Below are 23,037 nucleotides of genomic sequence, written 5' to 3' on the forward strand. Positions count from 1 at the left end.
ATGCGCGTCATTTTTCTTCAGTGACCTTATCAATAATACTTAAGTTAATCGTCATTTTGGATATTGACATTCTCCATGTGTTATATCAACAAGTGTTTTGTCAGTCGCTTTAACTCTGGTAGAGTATATAACTAAAAAGAGCCTAAGTGTTACTTTATCTCTTAGAATTCCTAGAATGAAGAAAGGATGGATACGCGGATTATTGCAAAGTTTTTTTCAAATAGTCTTCATTTCACAAGGTAATTTTTATAGAGTTATAATTTAATGTAATTCTTGATGAACCTTCTCGTGGTTAGTAAACTCAGTTGACGGAGCACTAAATTTTATTAGACAATTTACTTTCGACCGTAAAATATGTCTGATTTATTATGAACTGATAAAAGTAAATCTGAGGGATAAATAAAGTTTATAAAGGTGGGGTGAAAGAGGGGTAAAAGGCTTTTGCTAAAAAACTGTTCGAAGACCTGCAATATATTTTTGTAATAAAATCAAAAAAATAATTATGCAATCCGTGAGACATCAGCTGCAACATAAGTGACGAACGCTTTAGCTTAGACCGAGAACCATTGAAATACGACCTTTCAAAAATAAAACGAAATGCGCCTCTCAAGATTAATGAAATTTTAATAACTTTAAACAACAAAATCTTAGAGATTGAAAATAATTTGACTTAAGTAACTTCGTGCTGTTTTTGTCGGAATATTTGTTATATAATATTATCTCCAACAGCAAATGAAATAAAAGATTGTGAAATAAAAAGAATCTTTCAGATTTTATAAAAACAATCAAAAGATTTGGAATGGCACTGCGTCAAATATTGCTCTTCATTGAGCGTTAACTTTTTTTTTTTTTAACCAACTTGGTTGTTATATCTAAAAAACAAATCTATCAAGAAATAAATCTATCGAGATGCAACTATAAGTTAAAAGCATCAGAAAAGTTTCAAAAATGGAAGATACTCTTTCCATTCTAAATTCCTCAGTTTCTTTTTCTTAAATTTATATAATTTTTAAAATTTATATAATTAGCATAAAATGAATATCTCTAATTTAGACAATTTCTCTGCCGTGTAGAAATTGATACAAAAGACTGGGAGAACAAAAATATATCTAGAAAAAATGTCTGGAGAAAAAAAATATTGTCTAGACTATGTAAAAAGAGAATTATAACAAGTTTATACGATATGAAATTTTCCTTTGTATAGTTATTTACATCATCTTTTCATTTATTTAGATGACAAATTTGTTTGTTATTGTTTTGGTCATCTTAGTGCAAAGCCGTACTGACTAAAACAGGAAATGAAATTGATTGACTGTTGATCTCCAATCGCATTCTTAGTCGGTGACCTTTAAAAAAAACCCCAAATATTTGAACAGCAGAATAGATGTAAGGTAGAAACAAACAAAGCTAATTTGTCTTAAATGAATTACGCTCGTAAAGCTCCTGCGATATTTTACGAAGTTGTAAACAACTCTACAGATAATTCCCACAACGAAAATTTTTAAACAAACTATATATCTTCATTATTTCTTTAAGCTATCGAGTTTAAAACAAATACGGAGCGATATAAAAATAATAGGAAATAAACGAATATTATAGTATTATGTTTTTGTTGACTTTCAACACGAAGTGTTAAAACAGATCCTTGGTAAAGTTGACCTTGATAGAAAGTGACATTTCTACACGGCAACGTGCACAATACGAGTTTTCTAAAAATAATCCCAGTTCTAGTGAACCTGTGGGTAGATTATGCATTGGTATTTTATTTACCCAAGTGCAAACATACATTTTTCTTAAGACTGAATTTGCAGGACAATCAAATGTTAAGATTTTTAAAGAAGGTGTGCGATATGTAAACAATGGATTAGCATTTGGTTTTTGATTAATAAAGAATAATAACAATAAAGTGCAAACTTTTATATCTTTTTAAAGTTATATTTTTTGTTAAGTATTCTTACACCTTTATATTGTTAGATAAGTTTGGTGCAAATCCTGTTTTGTTTTGTTTTTTTTTTGTTTTTTTTCAAATGTCTGTAATTTTGTAGTAATATTTAAAATAATTACCCTGTGGTATCTTGGTACTTGGTATCATAAAAGCTTTTTTCCATGATCCTGAAAATAATATAATCAATTAATGAAATTGTATTAGTTGTCACTTGATCAATCATACATTTTTAAAAATAACAATAATTTATACACATGAGTTCGTCTTAAAATATGCTAAAATTGTGCTGACTCAACAGATTTTTTTTTTTTTTCACAAGAATGGTTATAAATGACAAAATTCACCTCAAAAAACCATACTTAATAACAACTCACTTATGTAAAGCAGGATCAAACTAATCACAAATTTTCAAGCAGATTTTTTTTTTGACTATCAGCTTTTTTACAAGCTTTAACATTGTTACTCATCAATAAAATTAGCATTTGTTGCTAAGTTTTCACTGAATAAAGAAAACAATACAGAAGAGGTCAGTGCCATATACAGCCATCATATCGAAACAGCACGTTGGCAAAACTTGTTTTTTATCCCTAGCAGATGAATTGACTTTAACATACCGCTGTGTTTTGTTCTTTTAAAAAGTGTTTTTAACCAAACTGAACAAATACTCTGATCCAATATGTATGATTGATCGATGCGTGGTGGCAGCTAATGCAATACAACTGGATTCGATGGCTCTTTTAACGAAAGTACAAACGTGATTTTAAACGATCAACATCGTTCAAAAGGATCCTCCCCTTGCGGGAATGATCCTTTCGAGATTGAAGCAAAAAAAAATTCTCGTGAAGATGATGATGTACATCTAAGCTTGTCATTCCAGCTCACAGGATAACCGTGCCCACCTTGATAAAATCTTTTCCTTTTCATTCTATTTTTTATCTTTAAATGTGAAGTAATTAAGTTTAAAGATTTTCTTCTCTTTCTATAAATTAATAAAAAATTGTTGTTTTAGCACAACTAAGTGTAAAACTTAAATATTTAATCCAGCATTGTGGATAAATTAATGAATATAATTTTTAGAATAGAAAGAAATATTATTTGAAAACGTTTTTATTTTTATGCGAATAAGTTTTTATAATTTTTGATTTTCCTAAACCTCTGATTTACCTGTTTAAAATAGATGGATTGCAACACGCGTCTAAACAAAAATGTAAACAAAGCCAAAAAAATCTTCGTTAATTGGAATATTCAATAGATGAAAAGTTAATTATCTTATATGAAACTTTACCATTAATACTCTTGAATTAAGAAGAATTTGTTACATCTCAAAGCATTTATATTTTAAGTTTGCATAAGAATTAAATCTAGTTGGCAGCCTAATAACCTATTTGATATTATTTGCCTAAGTGAAGACCTCTTCACTTAGGCAAGTAATACAACTGAATTGAATTAAGTCTTTATACGGTCAAGAAAGTTATTAATGTTTGATTTAAGTTTAAATTAATTCAAACTCTCCGAAACCTCTGAGGTTTGAACATTGACAAATTCAGAAAAGCAAGAAATTGAACAGTTAAAGAATTTCTAATATAATTTTGGGTTGCTTCCTAAAAACATTTTTACAGCATGCGTGTTTTAGATGACTTAAGTATAAGGGAGGAAGCTCTGTGACTAACTCTATCAAAGTAAAAAACACTAAACAAAAGACTTAATAATTACCTGGAGTTTTCTAGCCTCCACTCTTTGATGTTAGCAGTTAAGATACAGAGGCTGCCTTAATGGAGGGTTAGAAACTAATTTAACCCAACCTCCATACTGACTCACAGACCATCGAATGTATAATGAAACCTGTTGCAGGGCATCAAGTGTTGTGTATAGAACTGGCATAAACATTCTTGCTACAGATCATAGCAGGCAATTGCAACCTTTTCATCAAAAGAATGCTGTTCCCAGTATAATGATAGCCTTTTAGGTGTAATGCTTTGTTTTTTATATCTTTAAAAGATAGGCTGAAATATTTAGAAGTTTTTACTTTAAAAAAATAATCTGAAGTTGTTAAAAATACGAGTAATTGCTGATTATTTTCAATAAAAAAAAAACGAAAGAAAAATGAGAAATTTGCATAAAAACTAGACAGATTAAATTGCGGACAAATTCACAAATTTTGGTTGTAAAAATTTAATGTTTATATGGCTTATGACTATTAATCTGTAATTATTGCCTATTCACACGAATAGCAGATTTGTGTGGCTAAGCAACAGTTTTTACTAAATTCTGATTTCTTTTTAATGAAAGTAAGCATGGGAATTTCGGCCTTCGAAATCGACGAAATTAAACGAAATTCGTGTTTCAATTTCGGATCGAAATTGAGAACGAAATTTCGATTTTTTGGATTGTTTAATTTCGCGAAAAAATTTCGTATAATTTCGGGTCATTGAAAGTAACGAAATTGACACGAAATTAAACATAAGTTTTAATTTCGAAATTCGTGAATTTGTAATGTTTAAAAATTTCGTCTTTCGAAATTCAATATAAATTTCGATACGAAATTGAAACACGAATTTCGTTTAATTTCGTCGATTTCGAAGGCCGAAATTCCCATGCTTAAATGAAAGTCAATGTACTTTTAACAAATTTTTTTTTGCTATTTTTTTTTTTTTAAAGCACAATCTTCATCTAAAAAATGCAACATTCCGCTTGATGTTGTTTTTGTTTTGGATGGTTCAGAAAGCATTTCTTCAGAGTTCAATAATCAAATAGGGCATGTAATCAGCATAATAAAAGCAGCAGGTGGAATATCAGCATCAGGATTACATGCTAGTGTTGTAATCATAGAAGCAAATCCAGTAATACAAATACCTCTCAATGCACATGAAAATTTAGTATCATTTGAAGAACATTTGCACAAGGTATCTATAATACTTTGGTATTTACAGTTCATCTTTTTGATAAATTCATAATTTATGAATTCTTGTTGTATTTGGAATAAATTTTAACAGTAATATAGTAGTGATAGTGAAGTTTTTAAAATGAAATTGTACTTATGTAAGAAGTACTTGTAAATTTTTTATTAGATCATTTTTTAAAATTTATCTATTTTTTCTACAGTTAGAACATACCTATGAATCAAGTAGAGTTGATCTATCTCTTCTCCAAGCTGAGAAGTCATTTCTTACAGGATCAAGACCAGGAGCATTGCCTGTGTTAGTACTGATGACAGATGGTCATCAATCTGATCAATGTACCGCTGATCCAATTAGTATTATGAAGAGACTTATGTTTAAAGGTTCTTTGTTTTAAACCAGCTATTGATGTTTTTTTTTTTGTTTTTTTTTGGCTTGTATAAAAATAGTTTTACTAAAGTCAATGCAAATAACAACCATTTCCTTCCAGGTATTATACCTTATATCGTTGTGGTTGGCACAGATTTTAACATGAACAACTTAGAAAATCTGATTGGCAATGATCCAAATGATTTACAGAGTAAAGACATCCAAACCATATTTCAACCTGATTCACAAATATCTTTTGCTGAAGATATTATAGTTAGCATTTGTAAAAATTTTGTTTCAAAAATTGGTAAGGATATATTAGATGAAATTTGCTGTAATAATGAGAATCAATGTTAATGACTCAGCTCCTGTTTTACAAACCATCCACAAACATTATTTTTTTCAAGTTCTTTGTAAATTCCTTCCAAACAGTAATTTTTGTTTAGAATGATACATTTTGATAAAGAAAGAGATTAAACACCTTTTTCTCTTACTGTAGGTGAAAAACTGATCAAGGCAAAAGTTGATATTGGTTTTGTTGTTGAGCAAACTACAGATGTTGATGTTGAGGTTAATGAAAAGAGTCTAGAAAACCAAATTGATTTTATAAAATATATATATTCTATAAATGCTCCTGAAGAACACTTGCAGGTGTCTTTGTTTTCATACGGCTCCTATGACAGTAGTTCAAAATTCAGCTACCTGCTCAAAGAATTAAAGAAAAAACATTTGTTACATACTCATGATAATAGTTTAAATGAAGTGCTTCAAACTGTAAATAAAAACTTTATAAGTAAAAATAAAGAACAATTAAAAAAGTAAGTTCTGGTTTTTTCAATTTTTTCAAAAAAATCTTTACAAAAAAAATCTTTATAAAAAAGTCTGTACAAAACTTGTATAAAAGTGTGCTTAAATCCTTGATGACTATGATTTTTTAATTTTTTGGAAGCTGAATATAATTACTTATGCTGTTTTAACATTAGAGTGCTTATAGTTTTTTTGGGATCTGTGGATAAAGAAACAATCAGGGAAGAACTGAATGCTTTAAGGTCTGCTGGAGCCATAGTTTATTTATTTACTACATTAGATTATGTATCTAAAGACAACCTAGTTTTTAATGGAGGAAAAATGTTTACACAAGTTAATGATGCTACCACCAGAGTTGAAATAATGGGAAAGATTTATAATAGTATAGGTAAATATTTACACCTACTTTTTGTCATTTTATTTTTTACAGTTTTCTATTTCTATTTTCTTTTTTTTTTTTTTTAAAGTTGAAAAAGCAACTTTAATTGATGTTAAAGTCTGCAAATCAACAAGTGATCTCATGTTTCTTCTTGATGCATCTGGTAGTATGGCTGCACACTATTTACACTTATTGGAAGTTTTGAGGAGAATTGTTTCAGAATTTGGTTTAAGTGAACATGGAAACCATGCAGCTGTTCTGTCATTTAATAGCTATGGCTCTAGTATCATTGGTTTCAACAAGTATTTCGATGTTAATCTGTTCAATCAAGCCTTAGATGAAATTCCTGGACCAAAAGGTCAAATAGACATGAACATGGCACTTTCTGCAGTTTTTAATGAGCTTATAAAATCAAATGAATCCAGAAGCTTAGTTTCTAAGGTTCTTTTCATATTAACAGATGGATTTCAAACTGGAGGTAGATTTGAGAAAATAATTGATCACATATCAAATTTAGGAGTAAAGGCATGCATTATTATTCTTTTTACTTTTAAGATTTGATTATACTTACTTAGAAATCTAAACTTGATAAAGCCTGGTAAAGTACCTTATTCTGTTCTTTTTTAATTATTCATTTCTATGTTTATCAATTTAGTATTGGTTGTACTAACACAAAAAGTTTTTATTTAGATATTTGTCATTGCATATGGCAGTGATATAAACTATGGCACAATAAAAAATCTTTTACAAGACCAGTCTAATTTTTTCCAAATTTCACGTAATGCATTGTTTCTAACAAAATCAATTGCAACAAAAGCTTGCAATCAAGCAGGTAATTTACCTTTTTTTTAAGATTAATTTCTATGTACAGGTAACTGTATTAATTTAATTTTTGAAAATTATTTCTTCTAAAATTGTTAAACTTCAAAATATCGCTTTTGGTTCCTTTTTTCCTTTTTATATGTTTAAGTTTGTTTTATGAATATAATAAAATGAAATTAATTTACATTATGAAAGAAGAAATATTTGCATCACTTAAACTTGACCATGTATATTATTAAGTTGATTCACTGTCTTACTAAACTGATTTTCTTTATTGTAAATCATCTAGATATAAGTGCCCTTTTTTTAGCTTTATATTCTGATGGGTTTTCAAAGGCTTATGATATTGTCTTTGTGTTTGATGGTGCAATGGGTGAGATACAAAAAGATTTAACTATTATGTTTGTAAAGATGTTTAAGAATGAAGTTAAGTTTGGAGCAATTGTATCACGAAATATTTCTTATGTCCCTTTCACTTTGGCTGATAATTTTTCAAACAAAGACTATGTTGATGCTATAAATAACATTGAATTAAAAGCTGAGAAAGGTGATTTAGTGTTAAGCATGCAAGAAGCAAGAGTTAATCTTTTTACAAACGGAATAGGGACACGATCAGGTGTACCAAAAATTCTCATTATTTATACAAATGGTATATTTGCTAAAGACAAGCGAATTGAATATGAAACTTTTAAATTAAAGAAAGCTGATGTTTCTATAATAGCTATTGGGTATGGCCAGAACGTTGATTATAGCAAAATGCGGTTGTTAGGCGGAGATGATGTTGTTCTTTTGCAGGATACTGATGAGAAATCAAAAGAAAGTTTCTTAGAAAACCTTTCTCGGAAAGTAATGTATGGTAGGTTTAAAAATCTTTTCTCTTTTAACTTTCTTTTTTACATTCTTAGTTTTTTGTTTGATGTTTTTCACTAATTCCTTTTAAAGTTTAAGATTCTAATGCTATGAAGTTCTAAAAGTTCCTGATGTCAAATACATATGTAAATCAATTTTTAAAATCTGTTTTCATAGAAAAATTGTTACCAAAATGAATAAAAATTTTATCTTCAGCTCCACCATCAACAATTTTATCCAACACTATATCTAATACTATACCTAATATGCAGTGGATTGATATTTTTGGACAATTTAAGGAAGATAGTGATAGTTTTTCTGCGGTTATTCCTGACATTCCAGAATCAAAATGGCATTTTGGACCTGCTAGGATTTGGTCTCAACCAGTTCATCGATCTAGATATGGTAATCATCTTTCATTAAAGGTTTTTTATTATTAAGTAAAATCTAGTACCAGTTTTTAAAGTTAATTAATCGAATGCAATTCACATTTGAGCTGAACTAAAATATACACAGCATCTTTTTTTGTTTAAGTGATTGAATCAAAGATTCAACCTTCTGGGGAGTTAGGTTTTGGTTCTTGTGGGCATATCTTTAAGTACAAGTTAGGCAGTAGTAGTGATATAAAGTAAGTATTCACCTATTTACTTTTATCTTATAGTAATCTCATTTATCCAACATTAATCTCATTTAATTGTTTGAAGATGTTTGTGTTTTAAATGTTTTGAGAGTATGTATTTTAGATATTTTTAAAGATCACATGGTCATTATATAATGTATAAAATTAATAAAATCCTTAACTATTTACAATAGAAAAGTAAACTTACAACAATTTGTTTAACAGATTTGTCACGAAAGCATGGGGCTATTTTCTATGGGTCAATCAGTTCTTGTATATAAGCTCTGATGGGACTGAGACAAGTCCACGATTGTCATACAGTTACAAAAATGGAGAGTGGTTACATTTGAGGACAGTTGTAGATGGAACAAAAGCAAAAATCTACATAAATGATGTTTTTATCAAGGAAGTTGTTATGACAGGGGAAGGACATGACTCTCAAATAAACAATTATGTTGGTTTATGGTGCCATAGAATGACAAATACTGTTGTTAAAGACTTTCGAGTGTCAAACTGTACGTTCTATATGAACTTTTGAACAAAATAATAATTAAGCGTTGTAAGTAAAATGATTCTTAAATTTAGTTAATTTATTAAATTTTTTATTAGTGGCTGATGAATGTCTGGTACAAAATGGCCAATGTGATCACACATGCAACTCTTCACCTTATGAGTACTTATGCAGTTGCAATGATGGGTATTATTTAAATATTGATGGAAGGGGATGTACAGGTAAAATTTATGAACAGTTATAAACTATTTTAAAGTAGAAGTGTTAAAACTACAGTATTATTTTAAAGGATTATTATTCTTTTAAATTTATTTGGAGTTTTTTTTTAACTTTATAGATGGAAAAGAAAATCATTCAACAAGCAAATCTCTGTTAGCCAACAAATCTCTGTTAGCCAATATTCTACCTGCTACTTCACAATCTATTATTTATGAAAATTATGTAGAGGAAAATATTGCTGATGATTCCAATGAGTTTGCAGTTGTTAGTTTAAAGAACACAACTGAAGCACCTAACCACTCAGAAAAAAATATCAATGATGAGCAATTAGCTGTAACTATTAACCCTGGCATTGGGATATTATCATCTACTATGCCTGACACTCTTCAGACACATGATGTTACTAATAAAGAAGAATCAAATGCTGTAGATGAATTAAGTAACATAGAAGTTAAGACGATTACAGTAAATACTGCTACAGCTATTCACTCTGATGAATCTATCAATACATATGCTGCTTCTATGTATTCTACTACCCAACCTGTTAAAAATCAATCAAATTTACCTTTTGAAACACATTCAACCAGTGAATCTGGCCTCCAGGATTTATCTTCCATAAGGCAAGCTAATTCAATAGCTCAAGACTCAAGTATGTTGGATGTTTCTACTGCTGCATTTTCTTTTGCTATTACCAACCACTCTGAGGACTTAATTATTTCACTAGAAATGTCTTCTCCTACTCCTCCATCAACAAACCTCTTAGGAAGGGGTTCTAGCATTGCATCTGTTAAAATTGCCGTTAAAAGTAATTCAATTAAGTCTACAGAAATTAAGTTACCCACTGACTCTAACTATGAAGAATCAGCAATTACTTTGCTCTCTACGCAAAAACCAACAGTTCTTGAAAATAGTCAACTATCAGCATCTTCTGATGTCAAAAGTACATTAGGTAAAGAAAATCTTGTAGTTAACTCTTCGATCTATGATAACATTGATAATTCAATTCATTCCCTTACTCAATTAACATCTACTCCTACTGCATCATCAGACTTAACAACAGGTGATTTAAATGTTTTATCTGGTGATGTTGAAGCAGAATATCAATCAACTCTAAAAGAAAAAAGCTCTACAGTTGGTACTACACTGCCAATTGAAAATGACAGTCACAAAACATCAACAGCAAAAAGCCAAAGTGATTTGGATACTTCTAATGTTAAATCTTCTTCTCCTGAAACTGATTACATTCAGGGTATAGTTGTCACACAAAAAAAATCCACTGCTATTCCAACTTTATCTACATACTTACTAAAAAGCAGTTCTTATATTGAACCTGTTGATACTGTAATAGAAAGTAAATCCACTGATACTGTAATAGTTTCTTCATCCAGTGACACTAGAATTGAAGAGACGACAACTATTATAACCTCAACCCCTGGTCCTGCAGTTGTTGATAACAGCCCGGTAACAGATTCTGTTAATGTTGCAAGAACTTTGGGTGTTCAAAATGTCATAGATACTTCAGCTGTCTCTGATGGTACTGATAGGTTGACTGTTTCAGTTGCTGATACACCATCTACTTCTGCTGTACAATCAGATTTAGTAACAGAAAATTCGATTGTGTTATCTGGTGATATTGCAACTGAACTTCCATCAACTGTAAAAGAAGAAAGCTCTTCAGTTGATGATTCATGCTCTGTGGAGTCAACTAAAACAGTTTCAGCCACTGCACTTCTAGTTGAAGTTGACATTAGTCAGCAATCTTCCACAGTTCAAGAGTCAAGTATTTCAGAAGTTTCTACTGTTGCATCTTCATCTGCAGTAGCTGACCACTCTGAGGACTTGGTTGTTTCATTAGAAACATCATCTGCTACACCTTCTCTAACTACAGACTCATTGGAAAGTAGTTCTAGTATGGCTGCTGTTGATTCTACAGTTGAAAGTAAGCCCACTGATACTATTATAGTTTCTTCATCCAGTGACACTAGCATTGTTGAATCAACTCTTATGACCTCAACACCTAACCCTGTAATTACTGATAATAGTCAGGAAACGGATTCTGCTGAGGTCACAAGTATTTTAAGTGTTGAAAATGTTGTAGATACTTCAGCTGTCTCTGATGGTACTGATAGTTTGATTGTTTCAGTTGCTGATACACTATCTACTCCTGCTGTATTATCTGATTTAACAACAGGTGATGTAAGTGTGTTAACTGGTGATTTAGCAACTGTAAAAGTAGAAAGCTCTTCAGTTGATGATTCAAGCTCCTTGGAGTCAACTACACCAGTTTCATCCACTGCTATTCCAATTAAAGTTGACACTAGTCAGCAATCTTCCACTGTTCAAGAGTCAAGTATTTTAGAGGTTTCTACTGAAGCATCTTCACCTGCAGTAACTGACCACTCTGAGGACTTGGTTGTTTCATTAGAAACATCTTCTGCTGCACCTTCTCTATCTACAGACTCATTTGAAAGTAGTTCTGGTATGGCTGCTGTTGATTCTACAGTTGAAAGTAAGTCCACTGATACTATTATTGTTTTTTCATCTAGTGATACTAACATTGAAGAGTCAACAAATCTTACAACCTCAAACCCTAATCCTGCAGTTGTTAATAATAGCCAGGTAACAGATTCTGTGGATGTCACAAGTACTTTGGGTGTTGAAAATGTTGTAGATACTTCAGCTGTCTCTGATGGTACTGATAGTTTGGTTGTTTCAGTTGCTGATACACCATCTACTCCTGCTGTATTATCAGATTTAGCGACAGGAGATTCAAGTGTTTTATCTGGTGATGTTGCAACTGAACTTCAATCAACTGTAAAAGTAGAAAGCTCTTCAGTTGATGATTCAAGCTCCTTGGAGTCAACTACAACAGTTTCAGCCACTACTCTTCCAGTTGAAGTTGACATTAGTCAGCAATCTTCCACAGTTCAAGAGTCAAGTATTTCAGAAGTTTCCACTGTTGCATCTTCATCTGCAGTAGCTGACCACTCTGAGGACTTGGTTGTTTCATTAGAAACATCATCTGCTACACCTTCTCTAACTACAGACTCATTGGAAAGTAGTTCTAGTATGGCTGCTGTTGATTCTACAGTTGAAAGTAAGCCCACTGATACTATTATAGTTTCTTCATCCAGTGACACAAGCATTGTTGAATCAACTCTTATGACCTCAACACCTAACCCTGTAATTACTGATAATAGTCAGGAAACGGATTCTGCTGAGGTCACAAGTATTTTAAGTGTTGAAAATGTTGTAGATACTTCAGCTGTCTCTGATGGTACTGATAGTTTGATTGTTTCAGTTGCTGATACACTATCTACTCCTGCTGTATTATCTGATTTAACAACAGGTGATGTAAGTGTGTTAACTGGTGATTTAGCAACTGTAAAAGTAGAAAGCTCTTCAGTTGATGATTCAAGCTCCTTGGAGTCAACTACACCAGTTTCATCCACTGCTATTCCAATTAAAGTTGACACTAGTCAGCAATCTTCCACTGTTCAAGAGTCAAGTATTTTAGAGGTTTCTACTGAAGCATCTTCACCTGCAGTAACTGACCACTCTGAGGACTTGGTTGTTTCATTAGAAACATCTTCTGCTGCACCTTCTCTATCTACAGACTCATTTGAAAGTAGTTCTGGTATGGCTGCTGTTGATTCTACAGTTGAAAGTAAGTCCACTGATACTATTATTGTTTTTTCATCTAGTGATACTAACATTGAAGAGTCAACAAATCTTACAACCTCAAACCCTAATCCTGCAGTTGTTAATAATAGCCAGGTAACAGATTCTGTGGATGTCACAAGTACTTTGGGTGTTGAAAATGTTGTAGATACTTCAGCTGTCTCTGATGGTACTGATAGTTTGGTTGTTTCAGTTGCTGATACACCATCTACTCCTGCTGTATTATCAGATTTAGCGACAGGAGATTCAAGTGTTTTATCTGGTGATGTTGCAACTGAACTTCAATCAACTGTAAAAGTAGAAAGCTCTTCAGTTGATGATTCAAGCTCCTTGGAGTCAACTACAACAGTTTCAGCCACTACTCTTCCAGTTGAAGTTGACATTAGTCAGCAATCTTCCACAGTTCAAGAGTCAAGTATTTCAGAAGTTTCCACTGTTGCATCTTCATCTGCAGTAGCTGACCACTCTGAGGACTTGGTTGTTTCATTAGAAACATCTTCTGCTGCACCTTCTCTATCTACAGACTCATTGGAAAGTAGTTCTAGTATGGCTGCTGTTGATTCTACAGTTGAAAGTAAGCCCACTGATACTATTATAGTTTCTTCATCCAGTGACACAAGCATTGTTGAATCAACTCTTATGACCTCAACACCTAACCCTGTAATTGTTGATAATAGTCAGGAAACGGGTTCTACTGAGTTCCCAAGTATTTTAAGCGTTGAAAATGCTGTAGAAACTTCAGCTGTCTCTGATGGTACTGATAGTTTGGTTGTTTCAGTTGCTGATACACCATCTACTCCTGCTGTATTATCAGATTTAGCGACAGGAGATTCAAGTGTTTTGTCTGGTGATGTTGCAACTGAACTTCAATCAACTGTAAAAGTAGAAAGCTCTTCAGTTGATGATTCAAGCTCCTTGGAGTCAACTACAACAGTTTCAGCCACTACTCTTCCAGTTGAAGTTGACATTAGTCAGCAATCTTCCACAGTTCAAGAGTCAAGTATTTCAGAAGTTTCTACTGTTGCATCTTCATCTGCAGTAGCTGACCACTCTGAGGACTTGGTTGTTTCATTAGAAACATCTTCTGCTGCACCTTCTCTATCTACAGACTCATTGGAAAGTAGTTCTAGTATGGCTGCTGTTGATTCTACAGTTGAAAGTAAGCCCACTGATACTATTATAGTTTCTTCATCCAGTGACACAAGCATTGTTGAATCAACTCTTATGACCTCAACACCTAACCCTGTAATTGTTGATAATAGTCAGGAAACGGGTTCTACTGAGTTCCCAAGTATTTTAAGCGTTGAAAATGTTGTAGAAACTTCAGCTGTCTCTGATGGTACTGATAGTTTGGTTGTTTCAGTTGCTGATACACCATCTACTCCTGCTGTATTATCAGATTTAGCGACAGGAGATTCAAGTGTTTTGTCTGGTGATGTTGCAACTGAACTTCAATCAACTGTAAAAGTAGAAAGCTCTTCAGTTGATGATTCAAGCTCCTTGGAGTCAACTACAACAGTTTCAGCCACTACTCTTCCAGTTGAAGTTGACATTAGTCAGCAATCTTCCACAGTTCAAGAGTCAAGTATTTCAGAAGTTTCCACTGTTGCATCTTCATCTGCAGTAGCTGACCACTCTGAGGACTTGGTTGTTTCATTAGAAACATCTTCTGCTGCACCTTCTCTATCTACAGACTCATTGGAAAGTAGTTCTAGTATGGCTGCTGTTGATTCTACAGTTGAAAGTAAGCCCACTGATACTATTATAGTTTCTTCATCCAGTGACACAAGCATTGTTGAATCAACTCTTATGACCTCAACACCTAACCCTGTAATTGTTGATAATAGTCAGGAAACGGGTTCTACTGAGTTCCCAAGTATTTTAAGCGTTGAAAATGTTGTAGAAACTTCAGCTGTCTCTGATGGTACTGATAGTTTGGTTGTTTCAGTTGCTGATACACCATCTACTCCTGCTGCATTATCAGATTTAGCGACAGGAGATTCAAGTGTTTTGTCTGGTGATGTTGCAACTGAACTTCAATCAACTGTAAAAGTAGAAAGCTCTTCAGTTGATGATTCAAGCTCCTTGGAGTCAACTACAACAGTTTCAGCCACTACTCTTCCAGTTGAAGTTGACATTAGTCAGCAATCTTCCACAGTTCAAGAGTCAAGTATTTCAGAAGTTTCCACTGTTGCATCTTCATCTGCAGTAACTGACCACTCTGAGGACTTGGGTGTTTCATTAGACACATCTTCTGCTGCACCTTCTCTATCTACAGACTCATTTGAAAGTAGTTCTGGTATGGTTGCTGTTGATTCTACAGTTGAAAGTAAGTCCACTGATACTATTATTGTTTCTTCTTCTAGTGATACTAACATTGAAGAGTCAACAAATCTTACAACCTCAAGCCCTAATCCTGCAGTTGTTGATAATAGCCAGGTAACAGATTCTGCGAATGTCACAAGTACTTTGGGTGTTGAAAATGTTGTAGATACTTCAGCTGTCTCTGATGGTACTGATAGTTTGGTTGTTTCAGTTGCTGATACACCATCTACTCCTGCTGTATTATCAGAGATAGCAACAGGTGATTCAAGTGTGTTAACTGGTGATTTAGCAACTGTAAAAGTAGAAAGATCTACAGTTGGTGATTCAAGCTTTGTGGAGTCAACTTCAACAGTTTCAGCTACTACACTTCCAGTTGAAGTTGACAATAGTCAGCAATCTTCCACTGTTCAAGAGTCAAGTATTTCAGAAGTTTCTACTGTTGCATCTTCATCTGCAGTAACTGACCCCTCTGAGGACTTGGTTGTTTCATTAGAAACATCTTCTGCTGCACCTTCTCTATCTACAGACTCATTGGAAAGTAGATCTAGTATGGCTGCTGTTGATTCTACAGTTGAAAGTAAGCCCACTGATACTAATATTGTTTCTTCTTCTAGTGATACTAACATTGAAGAGTCAACAACTCTTACAACCTCAACACCTAACCCTTTAATTGTTGATAATAGTCAGGAAAAGGAATCTACTGAGGTCACAAATATTTTAAGCGTTGAAAATGTTGTAGAAACTTCAGCTGTCTCTGATGGTACTGATAGTTTGGTTGTTTCAGTTGCTGATACACCATCTACTCCTGCTGTATTATCAGATTTAGCGACAGGAGATTCAAGTGTTTTATCTGGTGATGTTGCAACTGAACTTCAATCAACTGTAAAAGTAGAAAGCTCTTCAGTTGATGATTCAAGCTCCTTGGAGTCAACTACAACAGTTTCAGCCACTACTCTTCCAGTTGAAGTTGACATTAGTCAGCAATCTTCCACAGTTCAAGAGTCAAGTATTTCAGAAGTTTCTACTGTTGCATCTTCATCTGCAGTAACTGACCACTCTGAGGACTTGGTTGTTTCATTAGACACATCTTCTGCTGCACCTTCTCTATCTACAGACTCATTGGAAAGTAGTTCTAGTATGGCTGCTGTTGATTCTACAGTTGAAAGTAAGTCCACTGATGCTATTATAGTTTTTTCATCCAGTGACACTAGCATTGAAGAGTCAACAACTATTACAACCTCAAACCCTAATCCTGCAGTTGTTTATAATAGCCAGGTAACAGATTCTGTGGATGTCACAAGTACTTTGGGTGTTGAAAATGTTGTAGATACTTCAGCTGTCTCTGATGGTACTGATAGTTTGGTTGTTTCAGTTGCTGATACACCATCTACTCCTGCTGTATTTTCAGAGATAGCAACAGGTGATTCAAGTGTGTTAACTGGTGATTTAGCAACTGTAAAAGTAGAAAGATCTACAGTTGGTGATTCAAGCTTTGTGGAGTCAACTTCAACAGTTTCAGCTACTACACTTCCAGTTGAAGTTGACAATAGTCAGCAATCTTCCACTGTTCAAGAGTCAAGTATTTCAGAAGTTTCTACTGTTGCATCTTCATCTGCAGTAACTGACCCCTCTGAGGACTTGGTTGTTTCATTAGAAACATCTTCTGCTGCACCTTCTCTATCTACAGACTCATTGGAAAGTAGTTCTAGTATGGCTGCTGTTGATTCTACAGTTAAAAGTAAGCCCACTGATACTAATATTGTTTCTTCTTCTAGTGATACTAACATTGAAGAGTCAACAACTCTTACAACCTCAACACCTAACCCTTTAATTGTTGATAATAGTCAGGAAAAGGAATCTACTGAGGTCACAAGTATTTTAGGCGTTGAAAATGTTGTAGAAACTTCAGCTGTCTCTGATGGTACTGATAGTTTGATTGTTTCAGTTGCTGATACACCATCTACTCCTGCTGTATTATCAGATTTAGCAACAGGAGATTCAAGTGTTTTATCTGGTGATGTTGCAACTGAACTTCAATCAACTGTAAAAGTAGAAAGCTCTTCAGTTGATGATTCAAGCTCCTTGGAGTCAACTACAACAGTTTCAGCCACTACTCTTCCAGTTGAAGTTGACATTAGTCAGCAATCTTCCACAGTTCAAGAGTCAAGTATTTCAGAAGTTTCCACTGTTGCATCTTCATCTGCAGTAGCTGACCACTCTGAGGACTTGGTTGTTTCATTAGAAACATCTTCTGCTGCACCTTCTCTATCTACAGACTCATTGGAAAGTAGTTCTAGTATGGCTGCTGTTGATTCTACAGTTGAAAGTAAGCCCACTGATACTATTATAGTTTCTTCATCCAGTGACACAAGCATTGTTGAATCAACTCTTATGACCTCAACACCTAACCCTGTAATTGTTGATAATAGTCAGGAATTGGGTTCTACTGAGTTCCCAAGTATTTTAAGCGTTGAAAATGTTGTAGAAACTTCAGCTGTCTCTGATGGTACTGATAGTTTGGTTGTTTCAGTTGCTGATACACCATCTACTCCTGCTGTATTATCAGATTTAGCGACAGGAGATTCAAGTGTTTTGTCTGGTGATGTTGCAACTGAACTTCAATCAACTGTAAAAGTAGAAAGCTCTTCAGTTGATGATTCAAGCTCCTTGGAGTCAACTACAACAGTTTCAGCCACTACTCTTCCAGTTGAAGTTGACATTAGTCAGCAATCTTCTACAGTTCAAGAGTCAAGTATTTCAGAAGTTTCTACTGTTGCATCTTCATCTGCAGTAGCTGACCACTCTGAGGACTTGGTTGTTTCATTAGAAACATCTTCTGCTGCACCTTCTCTATCTACAGACTCATTGGAAAGTAGTTCTAGTATGGCTGCTGTTGATTCTACAATTGAAAGTAAGTCCACTGATGCTATTATAGTTTTTTCATCCAGTGACGCTAGCATTGAAGAGTCAACAACTATTACAACCTCAAACCCTAATCCTGCAGTTGTTGATAATAGCCAGGTAACAGATTCTGTGGATGTCACAAGTACTTTGGGTGTTGAAAATGTTGTAGATACTGCAGGTGTCAATGATGGTACTGATAGGTTGATTTTTTCTATAACTGATTTACCTTCTTCTACTTTTGTATTATCAGATTTAACAACAGGTGATTCAAGTGTTTTATCGATGGAGAGTTCTACTGACTCACAATCGTTTTTAACAGTAGAAAGTTCCTCAGTTAGTGATTCAAGCTCTATGGAATCAACTTCATCAATTTCATCCTCTACACTGCCAGTAGAAGTTGACATTCGTCAGCAAACTTCAACAGTTCAAGTTTTTTCAGATGTTTCTACTGTTGCATCTTCATCTGCAATCACTTACCACTCTGAGGACTTGGTTGTTTCATTGGAATCATCTTCTGCTGCACCTTCTCTATCTACTGACTTATTAAAAAGTAGTTCTAGTAGCGTTCCTATTGAAATGGATGTTGCGACTACTGCTACGTTATCTCCTGATGTTGCTCACACTGATGAGTTATATTCTTCAGTTTTTAAGTCATCTTTTAATTCTACTAAATCTTTAGATTCAGTTATATCTGTTTCTAGTATTTCATCTAGTGTCACAACTCAGTCCACACTTAATGTTGATAGCTATTCTTCCGTGGTAGCAAGTGATGTTGATTCATCTGCCATTTTATCATTAACTAAGCAGTTTGGAGCTTCTACTTCCACAGATACCCCTCATATTACAGTTACTGAATCAGGTTCTACTTTGTTGTATTATTTTTACTGTCTTCAAGATATTTTTTTTTTTTTTCATCTTTATTTTGTAGTTTTTATTTTGAAGTTATGTTTGTTTTTATTTGATTTGAATGTTTTTTTTTTTGTTTTTTTTTTAGTGACATTTACAAAAAGTTTCAATGTTGCTTTTCTTTTTGATGACTCATCCGTTGAGTATGATCAAGTTCAAAAAGATTTATCAAAGCAAATATTTGGCCAATTTCAACTTTTTGCAAATCCCGTTCATTTTGGTATAATGATATCTTCATCCCAAGTCTTAGTGCCATTAAAGATTTCCAATCAACAATCTAGTAAATCATTTACAGATTTGGTTGACAATTTACAACTTCCTGAAAGTGAGAGTAGAGTAGACCTTTCTATGAAGTTAGCTCTGCCATTACTGTTTTCTGCGAAAGATGGTTTAAATATCTTAGTTGTTTTTTCTGATGGCAAACAACAGAATGAAAAGGAAGGAGTTATGGAAGAATCTGAAAAGTTAAATGCTATGGGTGTTGAGGTCTTTATTGTTTTTATAGGAGCTCTCTCTGACCAAAATCCTTTCAGTTTAACTAATGGTGGCTCTTCAAGTTTAGTTGTTGTTGAAAATAGTGAAAAAAAAGCTACAGAAGAGGTTGTTACCAAGTTGGCAATCAAAGTTTCATCTGGTAATTTCATTGGTTTTGAAGTCATTTATATATTCTAATTATTTATTGTTTACATTTTTTTTTTATTTCAAATAGTTTATATGGTGAATAAATTAATGTTTTATGTAGTTAATCAAGATCATTCATCAAAACAGTCTACAGATTTTAGTGAAATGACCACTCCAAAATCTCAAGTACTTTCTAATACCACATTTAACATATCTACAACCAAAGCAGGTACCTTTTTTATGCGTGCATTGTTAAAAAGTTTCTTGGTTATTTTCTTTAAATTTAAATTGCTTTTTATTTTCTTAAAAATTTATTTAGAAATGTTAGTTAACACACAAATGAAAGATGCATTATCTACCACAGGAGTATCATTATCTCCCACAGAGATACCATTATCTACTACAGAGATGTCATTATCTGCCACAGAGATGTCATTATCTACCATAGAGATATCATTATCTCCCACAGAGATACCATTATCTTCCACAGAAATGTCATCATCTACCACAGAGATACCATTATCTACCACAGAGATGTCATTATCTCCTACAGAGATATCATTATCTCCCACAGAGATACCATTATCTACCACAGAAATGTCATTATCTACCACAGAGATGTCATTATCTACCACAGAGATACCATTATCTACCACAGAGTTGCCATTATCTACTACTGAGATGTCATTATCGACAGCTTCTACTGCAAAAAGAAATGCTACAAGGACACTAAATACAACTGATAGTGGAATTAGTAGAGAAATCAACTTTTGTCGTATGAGCATTTCATGTAATACCTACAGTATGCAAGTTAGTATAAATCAAAAGGACCTTCCTGACGTTTCGCTTGATACCATTAAGCTAAATTCAAGTAGTCCCAAATGTCATCCTTCCCATAATGGCTCGCACTTTAATTTCGATGTGCCATTATTTGAATGCGGAACTATTCGGCGTTATTTAAACAGTGCTGTCGTTTATACAAATGCTGTATGTTTTGTTTTTATTTATTGTTTGCTGTGTATGTTTTTTGTTTGAAATTTTGGAATTTTTTTGCATTGTTGCAAAACATTTTCTTTTTATTATTTTTTTCTAAAGAGTTATATTTCTAATATTTAAAGAGTCGTATTTTTTAAGTAAACACTAAGCTAACTTCAGATTACATATTTTTTTTATTGGTTGTTTCAGAAATTCTTTTTTTTTTTTTTTTCAAAAAATAAAAGTTTATTAAGTTCTTTTGATCATTATTTTAGATCGTTGATCGCGTTAAAAGTGGTTTTTTTATATCGCGAAAGAAAATAAACATTCCCTTTTCTTGTGTTTATCCGACCGAATCTAGAGTTTCAGCCTTTGGTTTCCAAGTAAATGATATTGCTTCAAAACTTGTAGGGGATCAATTTGGAGTAGGAAAATTTGAAATAAATATAAATATTTACCAAGATTCAGCTTTTTCTCAGTTGCTCCAAACAAATGACTACCCGATGGAAGTCGACAATCGACTTTATTTTGAAGTAAAGCTTGAATCTGATGATAAACGGCTCGTCATGTTAGCAGAAAATTGCTCAATTACACCGACAGCTGATAAAAGCGATCCTATTCGACATTTTTTACTAAAAGATGGGTAGGTTATTTTTTCATTTTTTCTTCTCTGTCATATTTATCCATGCTTTACAAGGTTTTAAAAAATGCCCATTTTCTTGTTCATATAAAGGTGTAAAGAGGATCCAACATTGATACAGTATTCCTCTCCCCCAGATTCTCAAAGAATGAGTTATGAGTCTTTCTCTTTCATTGGGGCTGAGAGCTCCTTAACATATCTGCACTGCGATGTTTTAGTATGCGACGGAAGTGCGTCATTGACAAAAGATTCTCGTTGTACTCGAGGAAAATGCTTTCGCGGACGAAAGCGTCGTCATTTAAACAATCTAAAAGAGTTACAAAATTTTAATGTTTGGCAAGTGAATAGCGGCCCAATTTTTGTAGATAGCAGAAGCACACATTCTGACCCAGTTCGAAAAAGTAGGGCATTAAAAGAATCGCTGGTCGATAGAAAAGTTGTTGCAAAAATCAGTAAGCAAGCGAATTTTTTCAAAGTACTCGATGACCTCACAGGTAAATACGATTTTTGACACCTTTAAGAATTTTTTTTTTTTTTTTTTTGTTATCAACTTAGGAACAAATTTCTATATATGATGCATTTTCTTCGTAAGAGAGTTTCTCAGTAAACGCTAATGCTTATTTACCGAGAAACGCTTTACAATAAGCTTCATCTCGATATCTCCTATTCTTTCAACCGTTATAAAAACTCAATATTTTTCAATCGTAATACAAACTTTAAAAAGTTTATGCGTCATCATTAAGACCGACTTTTGTATCGTTCAACTTTTTTCTGCCTTTTTGATATTGTCACAAATTTTCACCTTAGTTAACTAACAATAAAAATGGGTGGAACTTTCTGCATATTATTTTATCGCTTATTGTTAATTTAGTTTGAACGTCTGCAGTTTTTAAAAGGCAATCTTGCAGATGTTATTTTTAAAACTTATTGTAAATTCATAATGGCTACAACTTATAAATGGCTTCTAATTTTCTAATAAATAATTGAATAAGTATGTCTCAACCAGAGTTATCAATTTTCTTTACTTTATGCGATCGTTTCACTTTAAATTTTAAGTCGTTTTAGTGTTGATAATAATCTTTTGATAATGATTTTTTTCATAGTTGTCTTTATTTTTTAGTGTCCGTTAGCTTGATGGTATGTGCGATCGTTGTATTGACTCTATCGATTTTTCTTAGTTATCGTCGCTTGAACAATAAACATGACACTATTTCATCTATTCCATAAAAATAGTTTACTATAATATTTAAAAATTGCTAAAGGTAATTTACAAAATAGAAAAAATTTGTCGTTTGTGTAAATCACCTGTTGTTTATGGATTTGAACTTTTGTTACGATAAAAAAATCTCGCTTCTCGCAAAAATTTCGATTTTAAAATATTTTTGTGAAAAAATAATAAATTCCAACGCGCTGTTTATTTGTATAGTAGATTTAATTTATTACCTAAAGACATTATCCAATAAAGGATCTAGTTATGTTAGAAAATTTTATATATATGCAATTTGTATTATATATAACTGACTTTTTAAATATATTTTACTTGACATACATTTTTAATGAAGTTAAAA

At 32.9% G+C, this 23,037-nt stretch overlaps 1 protein-coding gene and 2 long non-coding RNA genes across 4 annotated transcripts; 1 reads left to right on the forward strand and 2 right to left on the reverse strand.

Moving 5' to 3' along the window:
- LOC149886523 (uncharacterized) lies at positions 1-23,037 on the forward strand. The gene is made up of 20 exons (XM_090091308.1): positions 1-239; positions 4,604-4,848; positions 5,048-5,225; positions 5,333-5,518; positions 5,711-6,029; positions 6,195-6,406; positions 6,486-6,922; positions 7,088-7,229; positions 7,530-8,075; positions 8,285-8,473; positions 8,603-8,696; positions 8,913-9,202; positions 9,297-9,419; positions 9,536-19,186; positions 19,322-19,867; positions 19,976-20,083; positions 20,174-20,841; positions 21,105-21,472; positions 21,563-21,963; positions 22,590-23,037. The coding sequence occupies exons 1-20, from the start codon at positions 176-178 to the stop codon at positions 22,694-22,696; spliced, it is 14,874 nt and encodes a 4,957-aa protein (XP_089947434.1). The 5' UTR covers positions 1-175; the 3' UTR covers positions 22,697-23,037.
- On the reverse strand, positions 459-2,460 carry LOC149886524 (uncharacterized). 2 transcript variants are annotated; one of them, XR_016453613.1, is made up of 3 exons: positions 2,320-2,460; positions 2,065-2,112; positions 459-578 (listed from the first exon to the last, which is right to left on the reverse strand). It is a non-coding gene; the product is annotated as an uncharacterized LOC149886524 (long non-coding RNA). The 2 variants fall into 2 exon arrangements; XR_016453612.1 differs by lacking the exon at positions 459-578 and adding an exon at positions 1,207-1,346.
- LOC149886525 (uncharacterized) lies at positions 2,705-3,799 on the reverse strand. The gene is made up of 3 exons (XR_016453614.1): positions 3,659-3,799; positions 3,110-3,140; positions 2,705-2,924 (listed from the first exon to the last, which is right to left on the reverse strand). It is a non-coding gene; the product is annotated as an uncharacterized LOC149886525 (long non-coding RNA).

This window comes from Hydra viridissima, unplaced genomic scaffold (assembly GCF_058129835.1).
Source record: "Hydra viridissima isolate aposymbiotic clone 2 unplaced genomic scaffold, HvirCarnegie_v1 scaffold_6, whole genome shotgun sequence".
In the NCBI taxonomy this organism is placed as follows: domain Eukaryota; kingdom Metazoa; phylum Cnidaria; class Hydrozoa; order Anthoathecata; family Hydridae; genus Hydra; species Hydra viridissima.

Coding starts and splice junctions, on each gene's coding strand:
- LOC149886523 (XM_090091308.1), top strand. CDS start 176: ATGAAGAAAGGATGGATACGCGGATTATTGCAAAGTTTTTTTCAAATA. Junction 9,203..9,296: donor AGACTTTCGAGTGTCAAACT/GTACGTTCTATA, acceptor ATTTTTTATTAG/TGGCTGATGAATGTCTGGTA. Junction 21,964..22,589: donor AGTACTCGATGACCTCACAG/GTAAATACGATT, acceptor TTTATTTTTTAG/TGTCCGTTAGCTTGATGGTA.